The 24326-nt window shown below is 38.1% G+C and overlaps 2 protein-coding genes across 2 annotated transcripts in view; both read right to left on the bottom strand.

Annotated features, from left to right (window-relative positions):
* LOC114647906 (C4b-binding protein alpha chain-like) overlaps positions 1-24326 on the bottom strand; it is a 522597-nt gene that overhangs the window by 157507 nt on the left and 340764 nt on the right. The gene's annotated exons all lie outside the window — the stretch shown is intronic.
* The window catches only part of LOC114644297 (complement component receptor 1-like protein), a 109154-nt gene that overhangs the window by 69219 nt on the left and 15609 nt on the right, over positions 1-24326 (bottom strand). The window contains exons 2-5 of the mRNA XM_051924815.1: positions 18213-18398; positions 12145-12244; positions 11163-11242; positions 1329-1373 (exon numbers count right to left, since the gene is read on the bottom strand). Coding sequence (XP_051780775.1) covers positions 1329-1373; positions 11163-11242; positions 12145-12244; positions 18213-18398 — 411 coding nt within the window. The remainder of the gene's footprint in view (positions 1-1328; positions 1374-11162; positions 11243-12144; positions 12245-18212; positions 18399-24326) is intronic.

Below are 24326 nucleotides of genomic sequence, written 5' to 3'. Positions count from 1 at the left end.
ATGGAAAAAGAAAATAATCGACACATCAATTTCCTGGACATTTACATCAAAAGAAATAGTGACGCCACCCTGACCACAAGTGTTTACCGCAAACAATGCCACGCAGACAAGATTCTACACTTCGCCAGCAATCACCCGGTATCTCATAAACGGAGCTGCGTGAAAACCCTATTTAAACGAGTCCACACGCATTGTAATACCAAGGAAACAAAAATTAATGAGAGACGCTATCTGTTTCAACTTTTCACCTCGAACGGATACTCAAAATCATTCATTAATCGGAGTCTACACAGCAGGCGCCAAAGGAATCAGCATACAAGCGACGTAAATCAGAACTCCCACCCCACCTGGCATTCACTCCCGTACCACCATAATGTGTCAGAAGGCACGGCACGCACCCTGACCAAGTGGGGCATCAAAATAGCACATAAACCCACCAACAATCCGCGCATGGTCCTGTTTAATGCTAAAAACAAGAAATCGACAGCCGAAACACGAAACGCAGTTTATAGTATTCCATGCAATTCTTGCTCAGCTGTATACATAGGACAAACGTCAAAAAAAATCTCAACACGTGTACAGGAACATCGCAACGCTGTCAGAAGAAAGGACGCACTCTCTTTGATATATGCACATACTAAATCGACAGGACACACATTCAACTGGGACAACGTAAAAGTAAAATTTAAGGCCAGTACAAAAAGCGCCAGAGAGTTGGCCGAGTCTTGGCTATCAGATGAAAATGCCATCAACAGACACTTGGACATAAACCCAGCATATGCCAACTTAAGAAGGACATATGCACTTTAATTTAACGATACACCCCCCCCCCCCCCCCCCCCCCCCCCCTTTGATCATACGGACTTAGTCACCTCCACCCACCCCCCACTGAATGTGTTGCTATATATTGCCTTTGATTCTTGTAAGTCTAAGCATTATCCTCTGATGAAGACCCCTGACAGGGGTTGAAAGCTCAGGAATAAAACTATTTTATGATACGTGATTCGTTTTTTCTCCCTTTGTGGATCTCCAACTGCAAAAAGTTTATTATATATATGAAAAGTACATTAGATAAGGATTGACTTTACAATCACCAGAGGTTGTTCAGTAAGTATATGCAATGCTGAGGATGTCCAAAATTATTATTTATTGAAAACACATCTATCTATGCCACTCATAGTTGTAGTTGAATTGACAGTTGCATGTGCCAGTAAAGGTTTATATTGTCATAACTGCAAAACAGAACAGCAAAATTATTACTTGCATGTGCTAGTGCTGACAACATGATTAGAGAGTTTTACAACCTTACCTTGAAGCTTCTTCCTTACCTGAAGATTTAGGCAAAATTTTCTGTGTGGTGTTTTGTGCGGTTTCTGTGAATAAAACAGAATATTTATATTGAATAATTGTATTGAAGACTCCACTACTAAAGGCATGTTGAAGCTCATTTAAAGTTTGCCATACAACATTTGGACAAGCCTATGAAATACTGGGAGAATGGTCTCGTTTGACCAGACTATAATGGGAACTTTTTGGTCATCATACTACACACGATGTTTGCAGAAGAAATGTCACTATACCAACAGTGAAGTTTGGAGATAGGAGCATCATGGTGTGGGGCTGTTTCTCATCTCATGGTACTGGCAGACTTCATATAATTTAAGGAACGATCAATGAGGCCATGTACAGAGATTCTTGAAATTAATCTGCTGCCATTCATCAGGGTGATGAGGAAGAGATGTGGGTGGACCTTCCAGCAGGACAACAATCCAAAACATACAGCAAAGGAAACCCTCAATTGGTGTCAAATAAAGAAAATCAAGTTGTTATAATAGCCCAGTCAATTGCCTCACTTAAATGCAATTGAACATTTCTGGAAGGAACTAAAGATCAGGGATCACAAAAGGCGCCTGCACACCCCAGTTTTAAAGACATTCACTTTAGAAGAATGGGTTAAAATCACAACTGAGCACTGCAGGTGATTCATTTCTTCATACAGGAAGTGTCTTGAAGCTGTCATTACAAACAAACGCTTCTTCACCAAGTATTAAATTAGCATGTTCAATACTTTTTCCTTGTGTCATTCCACTTTATTACACATACCTTTATTTATATACACATATATACACATACTGTATCTTCATTTTTATATATACTGTATACCAGGGGGCTTTGCCCCCTGCTCACTTCATCAAGCTGCCTCCCCCATTTTGCCATTCTACATCTGAAATAGCGCTAATCCGATGAAAGGACCCCTCATTCCCACGTCACCATTCATCAGGGATGACTTTACCTTAGGCAGGCAATCTACAATTTAAAGAGATTGTTATTTTCTTGTGAAATGTTACATATGCATTATTTTCACTTTTACTTTAAAAACTTTTGTAAAAACAATACTTGTTTCTTTATTTTCTGCCCCGCGTGAGGTTCCATCTCTTTCTTCCTAGACGTATAATACTGCTTGTGTTGTGAAGGGTGTTGCGGCTGAAAGTACGCTAAGGATATGCCTTTGGATCATTTGCTGTCTTTTTGCTGCTTGGTATCTGCCTCTTCTGCCTGTCGCATGTCGTTGTTTTAAGAGCTCAGAGCACATGATGCTTGCCTGCCAAAAGCAATCCAACAACTGCTATCTTAGAGGTCTGTTGACTTGTTTTAAATGATGGCTCACTGCCTGGTCTCGCGTGACGTTGTAAAAGCAATACCTGTCTTTTATTTCTAGCTGCGGGCGTGGCTGAATTCTTTCTTGCAAGATGTATAACGCTGCTCACGTTCGGTTAGGGTAGCTGCTGTCGCGCTGCCCTTCGATCTTTTTAAAGCCTGTACAGCCGCTGTCCTTTTTGCTATGGCCCTGGGACAATCTCTTGGCACCAAGTCTCATGTTTACGGCCCCCGCAAGACGCACCGTGGCAAGTCTCCTTGGTCTCGCGGGTCTTTAAAATGTCTTTCGAGATTATCACGTATTGTAGCCTTGCATTTGCTTTCCATTCCAGGATTTTCTTTTATATATAGAGAGATCTGGACATAATACGTCTTCTTTAATTGGGAACTTAAAATGAGGAAAATGTTACAATTTATAAGAGCTGAGAGCGCAGGAAGTGTATCTGACAAAAGCATTCACAAGACTGAGAGGTGAGAGTACCATGGTCTTGTTTGAAAATGGTTGCTAGGAGGGAGTGACTTTTAAAAATATCATGGCAATATTCTCATCTTGTGGGACAAACAAATCTTTTCCAAAAAGTCACGTCTCATCTCCTAAAAGTCTCATCACTTCGAAAGATATTTTTATATAACTAAGGGGCTTCGGCCCCCTGCTTACTTCGCTCGCCAAACCCCCTGCCTGCTCTGCGTGCCAGCAACTTCGTGTCTCTGCCGCTCGCGTATGTGGATTACACTTTCACCAAACAACAAAACTTTTAATTCTTGCGGATAGGCCTCTTCATTTGGAAGAAACACTACTTTTCCCTGATGGCAACATGAATTAGACGATCTACAAGTCTCCGACTTAAAGTTCAAATCTGAAAAATATATTCAATCTCTTTTTGCTGTTCCATTATTTCACCAAGTAATAATTTCAGTTTGTTTGCTCGAATGCGATCTTTACTATCATGTTTTTAAGACTTAACCTGCTCTGCATGTCTATTGTGCCAGCGTTTTTGAATTCTTTACGACATTCTACTTTGTCATCTACTCTTTGTCTTTTATTTCAGGCGTGGTTAAATCTCTTGGCACAAAGTCTCATCTCGCGGGACATGAAAGTGTCTCTCTGAGAAAGTCACGTCTCGTCTCTCTTCCGAAGATTTTTTTTTATTATAATAGAGAGATAGAGATATATGCACACACATCTCAAAATCATAACATCTGTCGCTCTCTTGATCCTTATGGTTCAACAAGTCAATAATTCCAAAATGAATTTTGGATTTAATACAAATATTTAGTGACTTTAGTCTCACAATGACCAAAAGCCCTGCATCTAAAGTACACCTACTCAGCATAAAATCTATAGCATATACAATAAGCATTTTGTTCAACTCGGCATTCATTTAATTCTCAGTCCATAACACTTCAAACAGTCACCTAATCTATTTGAGTATTGTTTGACATTTTATTATACTTTTTGCCATTAATATGAGATTGTTAGTGTATAGGATTTCCCAACAGAGACCTTCACCTCGAAATTTTCACTATCCCCTTTAGTCCTAATCACCTTCTGTACTTCCTCAAACACAGACATCATAGCAGACACAACCATTCCTCCATATTATTACAGTATATATGTGTGTGTGTATGTATAAATATATACAGTGGGGGGCAAAAGTAGGTTTACAACTGTGAGTATATGAGTTTATTCTTGTATTGTTTATTATTATTTATTTGTATTATTTGTCGTTTTCTTCTCATTATTATTAAAGTGTGATTAGGTGTAGCAATCATAACCTGCATGTCTTTTTCCATACAAACAACTATAAACTTACTTTTGCCCACCCCCATATATTTTTATATAAATAAACATATGGTAAGCTTATGTACTCCTAACAGACCACATTTGCTCTTACAACAGAGATGGCATTTTTTCCTATAATATCTACTATCAAATTTTTCAAATGAAATCCTTTGACTAATAGCTTTTTCCATGTCTAACATAAATTAGATAGAACTTTATTTGTCCCCAGGGGGGAATTTGGATTTTTACAGAAGCTCGTTAGAAAGATAAGACATACAGGCAGACAGATGCACACACACACGATGGTCTGAACACACACTACAATGAATAATAAGGAAGGAAATTAAAAAAGTCTCACTTAGTAGTTATACCTTGCAGTTACAGTCACAGTGGAGCATTATGCAGGCATACCATTGGTATAAAGGAGCTCCCATAGCATTTCTTGACACATTTCTGCAGAATAATTTGTTGACTGAATGTATTCAGAAAGTCCTCAGTGTTAGTGTGTCAGAGAGAGGTGGCAGCATTGTTCATATTGGCACTCACTCTCACCTTTGCTACTACCTCTAGGCGTTCCAGAGTAGGGTTGCATGGTATACCGGTACTGGAAAAATGCCAAAAAAAACAAATTTTAAAGCAATACAGTACCAACTTTTCAGGATGTTCAGTACTGGAAGTAAAGGTCAGCTTTCTACTCAATCCCCTACCCCTTCCGGCTCCTGTCACTTACTACTGTAGCTCTTGAAAAACTCAATTTGTAACATTCAAGGAGAAAAAACACACGTTTTGACACGTTTGGGACTTCATGGGGGAGCCTGCCAATGCCTTTACTGCTTCAACGCTATGGGGACTTCGTGGCTACCAAAAGAGAAGCGTAGCTCAATGCGGCTGGTGTAAGACAGGGGAGTTTTGGAGTTCTCCATTATTTTAGTTTCGATCCAACACTACTCCAGAGTAGGCCGCATAACTGAGCCTGTCCATTTAATTAGTTTGTAAAAAAAAAAAAAAAACTTGTATGCATTGCAACATTGATATTTACTTGACAAAATGATTTCTTTGCTTGCTCCAACTACCTGCCGTCTCTTGCTCCCGGATCTCGTTTTATTTCTTTTACTTGTGATACCCACAGAGACACCAGCAAAAAGATTTTTTTTGCGGTTCTCTACTTCAGTCAGTAATACCTCAAATTCACATAAACTGAAGTTTTGTTTTCTGTGTTCTCTAATGGTTTATAGTACATACATCACTCAGGAATAGATAGATAGATAGATAGATAGATAGATAGATAGATAGATAGATAGATAGATAGATAGATAGATAGATAGATAGATAGATAGATAGATAGATAGATAGATAGATAGATAGATAGATAGATAGATAGATAGATAGATAGATAGATAGATAGATACTATGGTTAAAGTTTCATTTTTTTAAGCCATATATGGTTACTGGTGAAAGGTGATGGGGAGTACTTAAAAGCTCATGCATGAGCATATAGCTTTAAGTTGATTTGTGATCTGTAAAGGAACCTGATGTGGCACATAGAGTATGTAAAGTTTTATACTGTAAATCCAATTGTTTTTGCCTTTTGAGTGAAAGCAAAATTTTAGTATGGAACCTAAGCAAGGTTTTATACATGAGAACCCTGATCCTTTCCTTCAATTTCACTGCACTTCTCTCATGGCCAGTACATAATTTACTATCCTTTGGTGTTTTGTCCTTCCTTAATTTCTAATGGGGTTGGGTGCTGATGCTGATGCTGATAACTTCCATCTCATTCACAATCTGAAAAAGTAATCCCTGCACAAAGAAAAGGGTCTTGCCATGGACACATTTGACCATTTAGAGTTCATTATGATTTTTCAATCGTACAGTTTTGAGTGAATTAAGACAAATTTAGAAGGTTATTCAGATTTGTTTTCACTTTGATATTATAGCTCTTATATTGCTCAGTGGCAAAAAACTCAAATCATCCTTGTAAGATTTTTTTTTTCTTCTTTTTTGTGGTACTGCTTCACTGTAGTATAACAGAGAAGGACATACCTTAGGAATTTGACTTTAGGTTAACAAGAGTATTAAAAGATAACTCTGCATGAAATATTTTCTTTTTCCACCTAAAAGCATTGAAAAACTACCACCAAGGTCATTTCTCTCTACACCCTAAACGTAATTTAAAATGCCACAGCAGGATAAATAAAGAGAAAATGTAATTACTAACCTTAATAGTGAACCAAAATCTTTTAGCTATAAAGCTATTACCTGAAACATGACCATTAATTAAAGAGAGCCGATAAGTACAGGAATGATTTGTCAAGACTCAAACTTTAGAAAGCTTGCTTTAATTAGATTAGCTGTTCATGGTACATTTTTTGGATGGTGTCCTTTATGCACATGTATTAATTGTAAATGTTAAAAATAATTCAGATTTATGAACATTTAAATTTCTTCTCTCCATCTCGTAAATACCATTGTCTAAATACATCAGCAGATTAATTAATTAAAGTCACATTTTCTATATCAAGTTGACACTGCCTCTTTCTAACTAGGACTTCCTGCTAGGCTGCAGTCCTGCTGAATCAGAGGTTTGGAATTTCCAATGGTGCAATCAGTACTAGTAAGCACTTGGTACATGACACCTCCTAGAACTTCCAACTGATAAATGCACTAATAATCATAGTAGGATGACACGCTAAACAAAAGCTGGCAGTTATAAACTTGGAGGCCAAAGTACCAATGGACACAGGGACTAGTATCCAAATTACATCAGGTAACAACATCCTTTCCACACAATATACATAATGAGAGACAAGAAAACATAATGAAAAGGTGGCAACAATATATAAGCTGTTCAGAACAAAATTGTTAAACATTTCACGCTGATCTCGGGAGAAGACAGAAATTAATGTCTGGGTGTCACTGCTGTCCAAAGGGTGTTTAAACAATCAGTCTGACTACACAAATGAGGGAACGAAAAAATACCAAACAAACCTATCTCATTTAACAAAGACGAGACAACTAAAAATGGGTATTGTCAAACTATTTTATATTTGTATATTGTAAAATAGTATTCAAATAGTAATCAAATATTTAAACATTTGCCAACCATTTTAATTATTACATCTTGTACTGTTTGAAGCAGCACTGAATACAAAGAAAGACCAATGCTTAAAAGGACCACTTGTCCATTGGTTGACATAAAAAATAAAATACTACATCCTCGTTCCCCAAACATGTATATATAAACAAGCTGTGCTACCTGTCTAAGATGGGTTGAAACTAATGTAGACCTCAGTGTTAACATTTGCAGTGTACCATGCAATGTGTATGTCTCGGTTATATGCCATTGGATTCATAAAAGTAGTTTTAATATTTGTGAAGCACCATATGTTGGAACGACAAATGAAATGCATTTCATTACTGAAAATGTGAATATTCCTCCATCTTTTAGAATGACAGAGATAGCAACTGGATAGACACAGAAACAGACACATAGACACTTATCCTTTAATACAGATAGAAGTTAAAATACATAAGCCAGACAGCACCTCCATGGCTGTATGGAAACATCATTTTTCTACCTGTGCATAAGGTGTGCAAGTGGACAACATGTCTTGAAAGAACAGGGAAAATGCAGTTTACCATCTTGAAACAGCGCACCTCTAAAAGTTAATAATGGCACCACTGCAATGTACAGCAAAGCCACAATGCTGAGCATATTATACTTCAATAAGATATACATACTGCATCTCATTAAAAATAAGAAGATTCTTTTCCCGTTATGCTATGGTAGGCAAGTTGGATTCTTCTAGTTGACCATGATAAGACTATGTTCTACAAATATAGTTTAAGTTATCCAGGTACAGTAGATACTCATCTAAAGAATTCCCCCCAGAAACATTCATTCTGGACTAGTGTTTAAATATTCTTGTCAGTGTTCTGGCCTTTAAGCCACTTTGATGGATCAGTTTTAGGTCATTTTCCTTGGGGGGCTTGCTTTGATAGGGCATCTGATTCAAGGTTTAAAGGTTGTTTGCACTCATTTCCACAATGCCTCCTCTTACCATCTCTTCTGTGAGGGTGTCTGTGTGTGACACACACTGTTCGAAAAGGGCTGCATAACAGACACTACTTTGAAATAATGGCGTTATTTTAGCTTTCCTAATGAAGTCATAAAAAATAATGACAGTTAATTATACTAATTATACCAGAGATACTGAGGTTAATACGGTGCATCCGGAAAGTATTCACAGCGCATCACTTTTTTCCACATTTTGTTATGTTACAGCCTTATTCCAAAATGGATTAAATTCATTTCTTTCCTCAGAGTTCTACACACAACACCCCATAATGACAACGTGAAAAAAGTTTACTTGAGGTATTGGCAAATTTATTAAAAATAAAAAAATTGAGAAAGCACATGTACATAAGTATTCACAGCCTTTGCCATGAAGGTCAAAATTGAGCTCAGGTGTATCCTGTTTCCCCTGATCATCCTTGAGATGTTTCTGCAGCTTAATTGGAGTCCACCTGTGGTAAATTCAGTTGATTGGACATGATTTGGAAAGGCACACACCTGTCTATACAAGGTCCCACAGTTGACAGTTCATGTCAGAGCACACACCAAGCATGAAGTCAAAGGAATTGTCTGTAGACCTCCGAGACAAGATTGTCTCGAGTCACAAATCTGGGGAAGGTTACAGAAAAATTTCTGTTGCTTTGAAGGTCCTAATGAGCACAGTGGCCTCCATCATCCATAAGTGGAAGAAGTTCAAAACCACCAGGACTCTTCCTAGAGCTGGCCGGCCATCTAAACTGAGTGACTGGGGGAGAAGGGCCTTAGTCAGGGAGGTGACCAAGAACCCGATGGTCACTCTGTCAGAGCTCCAGAGGTCCTCTGTGGAGAGAGGAGAACCTTCCAGAAGGACAACCATCTCTGCAGCAATCCACCAATCAGGCCTGTATGGTAGAGTGGCTAGACAGAAGCCACTCCTTAGTAAAAGGCACATGGCAGCCCGCCTGGAGTTTGCCAAAAGGCACCTGAAGGACTCTCAGACCATGAAAAAGAAAATTCTCTGGTCTGATAAGACAAAGATTGAACTCTTTGGTGTGAATGCCAGGCGTCACGTTTGGAGGAAACCAGGCACCGCTCATCACCAGGCCAATACCATTCCTACAGTGAAGCATGGTGGTGGCAGCATCAGGCTGTGGGGATGTTTTTCAGCGGCAGGAACTGGGAGACTAGTCAAGATAAAGGGAAAGATGACTGCAGCAATGTACAGGGACATCCTGGATTAAAATCTGCTCCAGAGCGCTCTTGACCTCAGACTGGGGCGACGGTTCATCTTTCAGCAGGACAACGACCCTAAACACACAGCCAAGATATCAAAGGAGTGGCTTCAGGACAACTCTGTGAATGTCCTTGAGTGGCCCAGACTTGAATCCGATTGAACATCTCTGGAGAGATCTTAAAATGGCTGTGCACCAATGCTTCCCATCCAACCTGATGGAGCTTGAGAGGTGCTGCAAAGAGGAATGGGCGAAACTGGCCAAGGATAGGTGTGCCAAGCTTGTGGCATCATATTCAAAAAGTCTTGAGGCTGTAATTGCTGCCAAAGGTGCATCGACAAAGTATTGAGCAAAGGCTGTGAAGACTAAATTTGCAAAAACCTCAAGTAAACTTTTTTCACGTTGTTATTATGGGGTGTTGTGTGTAGAATTCTGAGGGAAAAAATGAATTAAATCCATTTTGGAATAAGGCTGTAACATAACAAAATATGGAAAAAGTGATGCGCTGTGAATACTTTCCGGATTCACTGTAACTATGACATTACAAAAAATGCAGTCTTAGGATAATAGTATAAACAGTTTACTAATGGCTCAATTCCCATCATTTCAAGTGATTCCTTTTGTTTTCTTGGTCTTTTCTCTCCAGATGCTTCTCTCTGTATTGGTCTCACCTTGCACTTGCTAGCTATAAGTGCAGTTAGTCTTTTGAGGTTTCACAGTGTTCCTCTTTTACGTCCTTCAGCCAGATAGGAGTGCTGCTTGTACATGGGTCTCTCTTGTTTGTGCAATGACCTTTAGTGAGGCTGGACCCGATTTGGCACTCAGAGCAAGGCCTTCCATAATGGATTTGGATCTCTTATTCTCCAACACTGCACTAGATTATCCTTTGTTGTAGAAGGGTAATTCCAGCCCTTGGTACGACCACACGCTATATACTGGGTATACAACTTAAAGCCAGGTAGAGAGCAGTTTAATTTAGACTTACACTAGTTTAAAAAGGAAGGAGAAAATATTTTGTCATTGGTTTACTGGATGAAGATAAGCCTATCATTTTGGTTGATATGGTCGATTTACAATCATTTTTCTCACCAATTGTTTGAGCTGTTATCAGTGTCACTCAATTATGATTGATGCAATCTTAATAGATGGTCAGTGTAAAGCTTAAATTCCAAACAGAGGCCAACACCTATGAAAGTTGCACTGTAACCGAGCTGTCTTTGGATGTTAAGTGTCAGTGAGGAGGAGGCTGGAGAAGCAAACTATCTTGAGCCTTGATATAGAAAAGAGGGCAATACAATTTTGTCTTACACTGGTGACAGAGCCTAGTTACTGTGTGGGATGAATAACTGGACTTTCTGTCACATCCTTTCAAAGGTCACACGTTTGTCCTAAAAGATTTAGGTTGCAACTGAAAAGAATAAGAAAAAAGACTTACCTTCTACACATTGTGGATTTATTCCATCCAGTACACCATTAGCTAGGCATTGTCTGTAGCTTCTGCCCACAAGCATATAACTAACAAAATGGAGAAACAAAAAAATATTTAACAGCAGTTCTGAAAATTAGTGAATGTTAACTGCCTCACTCAAATTAACCTAAACATTTCACATAATAAGAATGCAGGAGTGCATTTAGTTTACTTTAAATTCATTTTTAATGTATTATGTGTGGGGTGTAAGTATACTTAAAAGAATAAAGGAGCTTGACCAACCACAATTCTCATAGATTATATTAAAGATCCTGTTCACTTTATGGAAGAGACTCGTTTGTCTTCCACTTACTGCAGTTCACCTAGATTCCTGCAGCACATGCCTGCCTTTATTATTGTTGAAGTTTCCAGCAGAAGATTTTGTGGCTGGAAAACCTTATTGAACAGACATTGCCAAAATTATGTGTAGCCTTCCATTATTTAAAAAAGAATCACAACTTTCCTTGAAATAAGTTGGGAATGACCAAAGTAATGGGCTACTTTTCATACTGTACATTGTGTGTCCAGTTGTTCCTTTGTGGAGTGAATATATTTTGTTTTGTTCACAGAAACCAGTTAATGTAGGTAGACAGCAAAATTCTGCTTTGTGGCTGGTTAAGCTAAGCAACTATTTGCAAGATCTTCAACAAGATACCTATTAGGTTCCTGTTTTTGGATAGGAGTCAGAAGGGACTTGTTAAGGTCTGAAACAACCAGTTAGGTTTCCTTTTGTTATTTCTCCCCAACACTTCTTAATTACGTCGTTTCACCTAACTCCCTTCCAAGTAATCCAGCCACCACTGCAGAATACATCCTGGGCTAAGAGGGGTATTCAGTGTCAATTTGCAGGAAGTGTAGATCTGGCTGGAGTACTAAAGAGAAAAGGAGCTATCAAAAATGCATTCTTTGTTGTCTTTAATCTATTGATTAGCATCAAATCTCTACTCACCCTTTGAAACAAGAAGCATAAATTTTATCTCCATAGAAGATGCCACTCGAAATACTGAACATCCCATTTGTCATATTCTCCGGAGGTTTGCATCTGATACCTAAAAATTTAGAAAATAGTACAATAACAGCATCGGTTCCTTTGGAAGGTAGCATGGATTACCGATTAACATATTGTTTGGACTTTAAAGGAGTGTTGCTAGCTCAGTCCTCAACTCTGTCATGCCCTGTAGCTCTTAAATCTTAAATGATTCTTATAAGAAGTGTCTGGTCAGGGCTGGTATAGTAGACACCACAGTTTATTGCAGAGGAATTATAGACTAGTAAGAAAAACAAATTGGCTTGCCAGTGAAATGTTTCCATCCAGGATGAAATATCTTGCAGGTTTTGGTTATCTAGGACCCTAGTTAAGGTTCAAGGAAGACATGACTCAAGAGGACTAGTGGCTGCTGGGTCCCATCAGTCCCAGACATAACAAGGGCCAGAATACTACAGTAACCCTTTATCTTTTCCGCCCCGTTATTCTAGTCTGGGGTCCTTGGTCAAAATGAGCCCAATCCTTGGACTCCAATGTATTTCTTCAGGAATAGAAAGTGACCCAGATGTGGTCTTAGGTTGGGACTTAAATGTCCTTTCCAGTCATTCAGTCATTCTGCTTGATGTCAGAAGTGAGACATGAGGAGTCATCTAGCAAGTAGAAGAAAGGCTAGATGGACAAGAATGAAAAGTAAAGGGGCTGAAAAAGGAAATGATTTCTGGGGGTACTATGACATTTACAATAGATGTTTAAAACCTGTAAGTCAGTTCAAGAGTAGCAGTGGGTTTATTGTTTATTTATTTTTAAACTCTTGTTAATCCCATTGTTAATCCTTCTCCTTCTGTGTGTTATTTTAGCAACCCTTCACATTTAAGCATTGCTTACATTTTTGATACTGTTTTTGTCTCCTTAGAATTCATTATTCATTCAAGGACAGTTCTAATACTCCTCCCAACCATCCACAACCACAAATATTGTATTTACACTCCACAATACAGGGTGAATGGCATTTGCAAAAGTGAATTTCAGACTCTGTTCATGGCCAAAACTGACAAAGAACACAGAAAATCATACAATTCATGTTACGGGTTAATCTGTGCCAGTTGTGCACAATGGGGCTACCGCAGAGCCTAGAACATGTGGTGTCCCTCTTTCATGCAAGCTTTGGGTAGTATTAATCTTTATGTGATTCACAAACTGATCAAATGAATTCTAATAATCAGTGAGAGTGATTCATCACGATTAATATTTATTTAGCAGATGTATTTATCCCATATATCTCTCTTTTATATAAAAAAATCTTGGGATGAGACATGACTTTCTCAGAGAGACACCTTCATGTCCCGCGAGAAGAGACTTTGTGCCAAGAGATTTAACCATGACAGGGGCCAGAAAGAGACAAGAGTAGACAAAGAGTAGATGACAAAGTAGAACGTCGTAAAGAATTCAAAAACGTTGGTGCCATTCACATGCAGAGCAGGTTAGAGAGAATGGAAGTACGAAAATTCAAAAGTCTCAAAAAAATGATAATAAAGATTGTATTAGCGCAAACTAATGGAAATTATTACTCGATGAAATAACGGAACAGTGAAAAGAGATGGAATATATTGCTCGGATTTCAACTTTAAGTCAGAGACTTTAGATCGTCTAATTACTTTTCCCTGATGGCAACATGAGTGTTTCTTCCCAATGAACAGGTGTATCCATGAGAATTAAAAGATTTGTTGTTTGGTGAAAGTGAAATCCCACGAGAGAAAATTTCAAGCCCCACGAGACAAGACTTTATGCAAAGAGATTTGGAAAAGTCCTGACACATCTAAAACATTTACAACCATGCACATGGTCCAATCATTTCTCATTTGTGTGAATGCTATTGTCAGACACAGTTCATGTAGAGAGAAAGAAATAATATTCACTTAAAGGCTGTTATACGTTGCATTGTCACGATGTAATTCCAAACACAGAAGCAAAATTCAATGCGATATTGATGAAAAGGTAAAAGCGAAAATGGATTGAATATATGGACATAGGTAATATGACAGAAGTATGTAGATACTGTTTGGCTTTAAACTTTAAGTCGGAGACTTGTAGATTGTCTAATTCATGTTGCCATCAAGGAAAAGTAGTGTTTCTCCCCAATGAAGTGGCGTATACGCAAGAATTAAAAGATTTGTTGTTTGGTGAAAGTGAAATCCACATACGCATACGGCAGAGACGTGAAGTTGCTGGCGCATAGCGCAGGCAGGGGAGTTAGCGAATGAAGCAAGCAGTGGGTGAAGCCCCCTAGTCTTAGTAATTTCTCACCTCTTTGCATCATATGGTTTATTGTGAATTTTGTACAACTCAGGCATGAGGACTGACAAGGACAGCTGGCGGCTGATAGGGTCTGGGGTTAGGAGTGTTTATTTTTTATCACTCTTCATTTAAAGTTGCAATAAAACCATTTAAACCAGATAAACCATTTAGCCAATAAGGATGCTTTCTCTTTCATTAAAATGTAGTGCTTATTTATGTGGTTGAAGTACAAATATAAATCACACCCTGTCCATTTGTGAACTTAAAATTTCATGAATGTATTAATTAGTTTTATGCTCTGGTTCAAGTTTTACCTATTTTTTTAAACTTACAGTACTTCTGTGAATGGGGCAGACAAAACTATTTTGTAATAATTTGAAATAATTTACATTTACTTATTTTGCTGACACCATTATCCAAATTAAATTTCTTGTTTCCCTTTTTCCATGTAATATGAAAGGTTCCCATAAGATAAACTAGTAAAAGTGAATTTTGAAAAAAAGTAACAAAAACAAATTAAATACTGAAGCAGGAGATTTACTTTACAAGTCATTTTACCAGAATGCCATGCTTCCACAAGCACACTGTCAGAACACACCATGTTTAAAATATAAATATACTATTAAATTCTTTGTGCAGCTCTTGGGAATAAAATTGAGTAGCATCCAGCCATCCTTTATCTGTACCCATTTTTTTCCAATTTAGAGGTGACAGCTGCCATGGCTATTTACTAGTTAATAAATAGCAATATAAAAAAGGGGAAAATTCACTGTTTTTGCATATGGGTTCATTCCAACACACAGCTCTCTTGGACCATGTTTACACTTGTTGCACAAAAAAAAATAACTTAAGCTCACCATATACAGTGGAACCTCGGTTCACGAACGTCTCGGTACACGTACAACTCGGTTTACGACCAAAAAGTTCGCCAAACTTTTGCCTCGGTTCACGACCACACACTCGGTATACGAACAAGCCAGGTTCCCTTTCGGTTTGTACATGTTCAGTCTCTCCCTGTGCATTTCCTGTGCAGCGAGAGAGAGCGTGGCACACACACACACAGAGGCAGAGCGAGAGACAGAGGCGCGCACACACACAGGCAGCGTGAGACAGAGAGAGCCGGCACACACACAGGAGCACTGCGAGACAGGCGCGCACACACACAGGAGCGCTCTAGAGAGACACACACATAGGCACTTCAGGCTCGCAAAAGAGAGACAGCACGCACGCACACACACACAGGTGCGAGAGAGCGAGCGAGGGACGCATAAGGTAGAGAAGGCTTGTTTTGTTTGCTTTTAGCGAGTGGTTCCTAGTAGTATAGCGCAAACTATTGCAGTGTTAGTTTTTTCTGTTCAAGGTTTTCTCAGTGTTATTCAATGTTTTTACATTTAGTTTACCATTACGCTGTGCATTCTATGGTATAATTAACTATATTTGTGCTTAAAAACTAAAAAATATATATATATACATACAGTTCGTACGGTCTGGAACGGATTAATTGTATTTACATACAATCCTATGGGAGAAATTGCTTCGGTTCACGACCAACTCGGTTTACGACCAGAGTTTTGGAACGAATTATGGTCGTGAACTGAGGTTTCACTGTACCCCACCCCTTAAATGCCTGTTTTTCATCAGCATCAGGGACCACGGTATTTAAGATTCAATCTTCACTAAAAATTCCTTTTTCTGAAAGTTTCTGGGACTGCGCTTCCAATTCTGCATCTAGCGTCGCTCTTATTTTTAAATGTACAATCTGTGAAGAAGGATATGCCTTTAATAAGACTACATGACCTTAAAGTGAGTCAGTGAGCACAACATCAGGCAGAATGTCTTAATTAAAATGGGATGAAAACCTTATACTCCCTCTCATTTTTTAAAAGCTGACATTCCATCTTCAGATTCTACAAACTTTTAGCTCATAGTTCTCCAATATATGCAAAACACTACAAAACAAGCTGATAGAAGACAGAAAAAACAAACTGTTAATCTATAAGTTGAAAGCTATTAAGAGAAAACAGTATAAAATTGTAACATTCACAAGTGTGAATGCAGCTTCTAGCAGAAATACAGGGACAGAAATCTCCTGAGGAGCCATGCAACTTTGAACAGTCTGCCTTTCATTCTTGCCATATTGACAACAAAGAAACAAATTTCTTATCATAGAATTTGAAATAAATATAGTAACAGACTTATAAGCAGCTAAAAAGAGTGCTTATAGATAAATTAAATTAGTTGTCCAGGAAAAAATGAATTTAGTAAGGTACTGTATTAGATTGGGGGGGGGGGGGGGGGGGCTTAGGAAATGGGACTTGAACACATAGGAAATAGGTAGCTTAGCAAAGTTTATTTTTCTGCCAAATTATTTTTAATGCAATATAGACTGGCAACTTCAGTGCATGATCCCCAATAAAAAGTACAGAAAACTCAAGGATGGAGAAATCAAATTTAAATGTATAAACCATATGTGCATAAATGGAGTAAAACCATCCAGGTCGTATGGACTCTTGGGAACCCAATTAACTTGAAGGAAAAGGCTCTTCAACCCTGTCCCTAAATAGCCCCCCTCTCACCCCTTTACCAAATAATTGCTAATGTGTGGTGGGTGTGCTGGTGCAATAATGACTACTATCACATCATCCATGTGGCTGCTACACATTGGTGGTTGTTGAAGTGGTTCCCCTCTGTCTATGTAAAGTACTTTGAGTAGCTAGAAAAGCACTATATAAATGTAATTACTAAAGACAGATTTTTTTTTTTCAAAATATAATAGAATCTGCATTAGAAAAGAAACAAACACTTCAGTGGGGATGTTTATGCTTGAATTGCTGTCTCCAGGAAGTGAAGACACACTATCAGGCTCGCTAAAGCCTGTCATTTACTCTTTACTAATTTAGTCACCTGGTAGGGTTTAAAAAAAAAAAAAAAAAAAAAAAAAAAAAAAAAAAAAAAAACACACACACAAACAAAATATATAATATTAATCCATCCATCCATCCATCCATTTTCCAACCCGCTGAATCCATCCAAACACAGGGTCACGGGGGTCTGCTGGAGCCAATCCCAGCCAACACAGGGCACAAGGCAGGAAACAATCCTGGGCAGGGTGCCAACCCACCGCAGGACACACACAAACACACCCACACACCAAGCACACACTAGGGCCAATTTAGAATCGCCAATCCACCTAACCTGCATGTCTTTGGACTGTGGGAGGAAACCGGACCGCCCGGAGGAAACCCACGCAGACACGGGGAGAACATGCAAACTCCACGCAGGGAGGACCCAGGAATCGAACCCAGGTCCCCAGATCTCCCAACTGCGAGGCAGCAGCGCTACCCACTGCGCCACCCTATATAATATTAACCATTAGTAAAATCAATGAAGCAAGCAAAGGTACACCGTGTATGTGTAGACTTTCTCCTGTATTTGCATACCAACCTTGATTGTAACTTATTACAAAAAAATTTGTTTTTCCATAAACTTTCCTGAAATGTATTTGTTATTATGCAATTCAGTTACATGATTGCATAGCAAAGCTTAAGGGAAAAAATTAAATAAGATTACAAGATTAATAAATATCAGGCAGGACAGATCTAATGCTATGTTATTACTGTGTAACACTGAGCAGCTCACTTCTTGACAAAAGAATCTATTGTTCAGAAAGAGAAGTGGCTCATGTAAAACATTCCATTGCCCTTTGATTCATTATTAACAACAGACTTTGTACTTACGTTCACACGTTACCTGCACTGCAGTCCATTTGCCATCTTTGCATATACTATTGGCTGTTCCATTGGTTTGTTGGAAACCTGGACTGCACTGATATAAAACTTCATGCCCTTCAGGAAACTCGTTCTCTGTCTGAAATTTCTCTAGAAGACTAATGTCTGGATAAGATTCAGGAAAACCACATTGTCCTAAAATAAAAGACACATTATGTTTAATGAGGGCTGTATAGTATGCTTTAAAAAAAAAAAAAACACACTTGGCTAGGCCTAAACATGCCATGGCACTACCGCCTAAATACCAATCAGGAATAAGAATTAGAAAATATGCTAATAGAAAAATGCTTTTTTCCCCACAATTTGGAACAAAAATTTATTATATACTTTCTTTCTACAGTTCACCTTGTGCTATTTTGATCAATCAAATTGATCAAATTCACTAAGAATATCAAATATACACGGTCTGCCCTTGAGTATGTGGGTCTCTGAACATCTAACAACCATGAATAATAATTACATAAAAGATCTTTGAATTTAGTATCATGCCTACTCCCACTGTAAAAATACAAAATCAACTACAAATTTTTAAAGACACTACTTTTTCACATAGCCTAATTTCTTAGAAAACATGTCTTCTCCACAGCTACTTTTAATTTCATTTTATCCAGAAAGCATGAGTTTGCAAATAGGATTCAGTGGAAACTTGGTGGAATTCAACCAAATGTATTCATATTCAGGCTCTTTTTAATAAATTAACTGCATGGAGAAATTGAACATAAGGAAAATTATACGCAAAGAGAGAATCAACTGTACATTTGATACTGAAACACATTCTTCACTCTATTATATAAACACTACTAGCAGCATACAGTAGCAGTATGGTATTGTACCGTGTTAGCCGTTATGGATACAATGAGAAGTGAAGCAAAATGACACCTTTTATTGGCTAACTGCACAGATTATAATATGAAAGCTTTTGAGGCAGCTCAGGACACTTCTTAAGGCAAGTTGTAGTACTTCAACTGAATCGGTGAATAAGAGAGAAGTGAATTGGCACCACTGGCCGAAATCCCTCTGAAATGGCAGCAAGTATGACATATTTGAATTTGTTAAAAAACATTGAGATGGTGTCATAAAGCGTGGCCTGTGGCTATTGTGTTGTTAAAACTATATATACGCTTAGGCGTTTATGGGGTGTATAGCTTCGGCCAAAAATTTTGAGAATGACACAAATATTACATTTTCACAAGGTCTGCTGCTTCAGTGTTTTTAGATCTTTTTGTTGAATGTTTCTATGGTATACTGAAGTAAAAATTACAAGAATTACATAAGTTTCAAAGGCTTTTATTGACAATTACATTAAGTTTATGCAAAGAGTCAATATTTGCAGTGTTGGCCCTTCTTTTTCAAGACCTCTGCAATTTACCCTGGCATGCTGTTAGTCAACTTCTGGGCCAAATCCCGACTGATGGCAGCCCATTATTGCATAATCAATACTTGGAGTTTGTCAGAATTTGTGGGTTGTTTGTTTGCCCACCTGCCTCTTGAGGATTCTCTTTATGGGATAAAGGTCTGGGGTGTTTCCTGGCCATGAACCCAAAATGTTCAACAGCTCAAGATCGGGACAACACCAGTGCAGAGCTTGCCCAGGAATGGCAGTTGCTCAGAAACTGAAGCAGGCATGTATGAATGCATCTGCACGCACAGTGAGGCAAAGACTTTTGGAGAATGACCTGGTGTCAAAAAGGGCAGCAAAGAAGTCACTTCTCTCCAAGAAAAACATCAGGAACACAACGATATTTTGCAAAAACTACAGGGATTGGACTGCTGAGGACTGGGGGTAAAGTCTGATGAATCCCCTTTCCAATTGCTTGGGGCACCTGGAATAAAGATTGTCCAGAGAAGAAAAGGTAAGAGCTACCATCATCCTGTGTCATGCCAACAGTAAAGCATCCTGAGGCAATTCATGTGTGGGGTTGCTTCTCAGCCAAGGGAGTGGGCTCACAATTTTGCCTAAGAACATAGCCATGAATAAAGAATGGTACCAAAACATCTTCTGAGAGCAACTTCTCCCAACCATCCAAGAACAGTTTGGTGACAAACAATGCCTTTTCCAGAGTGATGGAGCACTGTGCCATAAGGCAAAAGTGATAACTAAGTGATTCGGGGAACAAAACATCGAAATTTTGGGTCCATGGCCAGGAAACTCTCCAGACCTTAATCCCATTGAGAACTTGTAGACAAACAAAAACCCATAAATTCTGTCAAATTCCAAGCATTGATTATGCAATAATGGGCTGACATCAGTCAGGAGTTGGCCCAGAAGTTGATCGACAGCATGCCAGGGCGATTTGCAGAGGTCTTGAAAAAGAAGGGTCAACACTGCTAATATTGACTCCAAATATTAATCGGGATAACCTTGTAGATGGAGGAGCACAAGAGTAGGAGTTTTTAGAAGTAATCAGTGACTGTTTTCTAACACAGCATGTTCAAGCACCAACAAGGGGTGAAGCCTGTCTGGATTTAGTATTTTGTAATAATCAGGATAGAATTGAGGGTGTAGAGGTGATTGAACCACTAGGGTCAAGTGACCATAATATAATACAATTCTCAGTATTTTGAGTGCAGATGCAAAGACTAAAATTGTTAAGTTGTACTTTGGTAGGGCTAATTTTGAGCAGATGCGACAATGTCTAAGTAGGATACACTGGGATAAGCTGTTAAGTGTGAGGACAGTCGAGGAGCAGTGGAACAGGTTTAAAATGTTTTACATGTAATGCAGGACAGATACATACCTAAATTTGGAATTAATAGGAAACTAAAAAAAAACTCCACGGTGGATTAAAAAAGATTTAAAAAAGAAGTTGCAAAAGAAAAAACTGCTTTATAAAGGCATATAAGACTAATGAGTACAAAGTGAATCGTAGAGCATATGAGAACATGAGGGCAACCATTAAGAAGGATATCAGGGAGGCTAAAAGAAAGTTGGAGAGGAATATAGCAGATAAGGCGAAAGACGACCTTAAGAGATTCTTTCAGTATTTTAGTAGTAAAAGAACAGTCAAGGAGGAGATAAAGTGCACCAGAAATAGTAACGGGGAATTAAAAGATACAGTGAAATAGTGGATGCTCTAAACTTACACTTTTCTGAGGTGTTTACAAGTGAGCAAGTGGATAACCTCCCAGAGGTAACAGGGACTACTAAGGAGGTACTAAGGGATTTGGAAATTGTAGAGGGAGAAGTGCTGCTCAGATTAAATAAACTGAAATCAAACAAATCACCAGGACCAGATAATATTTATCCTCATGTTCTTAAGGAGGCTAGTGAGTACATATATAAATTAATGAAGTGGTTCAGTACGGTAACACACACACAAGATGCACCATAATTAAGAGAGAACATAAAATAGAATTAAGCAAATAGTTTCCCAAATTAACCTCACACTCAAGTGGCATTAGTATAATCTATTTAGTATTTTTACAAATTTAGTTTTAATTTATATAAATAAAGTATAGGCCTGTATGGAGTGTACTAGTTTCTGCAACAGAATGCTATAAATAAACTATGACACTGTTCTTTCCTCTTTGAAAGAGAGCAGTAAAACCCACTTCCTTACAGAGAACATGATGGCACACTCAGTACAGTAACTCTCATATGTAATGGAATATAAAAAGCATGGAAACCAAAGCAACTGTTTGTAAATATTATTATTAGTAATTACCCGATGATAAAATGTCCAAACACTCGGGCCACAATATGAAAACTACTGCAACCTTTGTTTTACAATATGGTAATTAAGTACTGCAATTCAAGTATGCATTATATTGAAATTAATTCCCTTTTTTCAGATAGTTTAGTTTTATAGATTTATGCCTTATGTGAAATTGTTACTTGCATGCGCCAATACACATACACTACATTGTGATTCTCCAGCATCATGATCAGGGAGTCTTCTTTAACGACAAAATCTCAGAACATAATTATTAAATTAGTGAAAACAGAATATTGCAATTCTATATTTTCCTAAACAGTCTTTATGGTACAATAATACTTAACTATATGGTGCACTACTAGAGTGCTGTGTGTACTAAAGATAAAATTACATCCTTAAAGGCAATAATGTCAATCTATTATACCAAATGAAAGAAACCCTTGAGTCAATCCATTAAAAAAGGCATCTCAGAATCCTTTACAGTAAGACAGAGTAGGCCTATTCAGACAGGGTACAATACATGCATACACTGGTACATAAACAGACCCTTGCACTTGGTGAGTACTTACAGGATGAGATCATGTGTAAAGTAAAGCTCTAAATCAAAAACTGATGTTATAGTATTTCGTATTTATTGGTTTATAGGGCCATTATTGTTTTGTGGTGTTATTTGACATACTGTATAACACATAACCATTCTTTTAGTGCTATTAGTGAGCTTATCTATCTTACCTTGTAGCTTCTGTATTCCTTACCTGAAAATCTCACAACACATTTGCCATAACCAAGCAATTAGGCCTGGTCAATCAAAATGCAAAACCCAGTACCATGATGTTTAGCACTTTCATTTGCCTCGGCAAAATGTGTCCCTGCTAAGCAAATTTCCACAAAATGTTCACTCTTCTGTTGTATAATGTATGAACGGACAAGCAGCAGATGAAAGGACATAACAGATGTACTGACTTACTATATTGCAAAACACACTTCTGCCTACTTAGTCAGGGGTAACTACACTAACCACAAATTCACACCAAAAGTGACACTTCTGCACAACATAAGCCTTCTATTTTATACCATCTTCACTCTGTACTGAAACATTACACCTGGAAAAAAAAAAAGTATTATTCACAGTTTTCTTTTGTGTGAATTATTATCGGTGCTTGGGTCAGGTACAAGGTAAAATGCATTAATGGCTGTTAACCCCATTATTTTATTAAATAAAATCTTAGGTGGTATGGTCCCTCATAGATCCAGTTCTTGCTTTATGTTCTTAGGACTTTATGTTCTTTGTTACTATTTATCTATAATCACCTTGTGATCTAATACTGTGTTTAAATATGAATCATGCAAATCAAACTTTGTAATGGGGTTTTCCTCAAACATTTTTGAATTTTACCAGGATGCAATTTACACTACCATTTGAGATAAAACACCTAAAGTAAGAGAAGCTCTTTTGCTAATATGCAGCATTTTATTTTTATACTGTACTTAAGGAGAAAAGAAAATCACAGTCAATTTTAAGGATTTTGTAGCCTCATTTGGCTCTTTATGCTCCATATAATGTGTATATATATTAGCAGTACTCTCTGCCACGATATGTCAGATGCTGCTGTATAGGCTTGTCTGCACTGGGAGGAGATCCCTAATAGCAAGGCTATCAACTAACAAAATGAATCCATAGCCTCCGTCTTTCTCCTATTTCATCAAGGGGGTATGTTTTGTTGTTATGGAATTTTGCCTTAATATAGCTGTTTTATAGTGCCCCACATGTACAGTCTTATCTGCACAAAGATAGCTGCTTTAAGCAGAGACTTACTAGCTCAACATAAGCAGACCAAACGGTTAAGGCAGGCCTGCACCAATCTCAAAAGCAGGTGCCACTCACTGCACTGTTTTTTATTGGAGGTATCCCCCCCTCAGCTGCTAACCCCTGTGTGAATAGGGTAATCACCCACACCAGGTGTACTTATCACTATATCTTGAATATACAGGATTACCATGGAGATTCCTATATTCATCATTTTGGTTCACCTACACTATAGTTACCATTAACTATATTGTTTAAATTAATGTTAGGTATCTGCTTTATAGTATCCCACATGTACAGCCTTACCTGCAAGTGGACAGCTGTCTCAAGCTAAGACGCTTACTAGCTATGCACAAGCAGACCAAACGGTTGTCTTCAGACCTGAGCTACACCTGTGCCAATCACCAAAGTAGGGCCCACTCACTGCACTTCTTTCTATTGAAGACGTCTTTTCTCAGCTGCTAGCCCGTGTGAATATGACAATCATGCACACAAAGTGCTCTTAGCGATAAATCTTGATTCGATCAAACAGCTTTAAAATCAATATTAATATGAAGCAAAATGAATCAAAACACATTAAAACTGATTGTAGTAAAAGAG

The sequence above is a fragment of the Erpetoichthys calabaricus genome, chromosome 3 (genome assembly GCF_900747795.2).
Source record: "Erpetoichthys calabaricus chromosome 3, fErpCal1.3, whole genome shotgun sequence".
Taxonomy (NCBI): domain Eukaryota; kingdom Metazoa; phylum Chordata; class Cladistia; order Polypteriformes; family Polypteridae; genus Erpetoichthys; species Erpetoichthys calabaricus.
The sequence above is the reverse complement of the archived record's forward strand: the minus strand, read 5'-3'. Positions and strand labels throughout refer to the sequence as shown.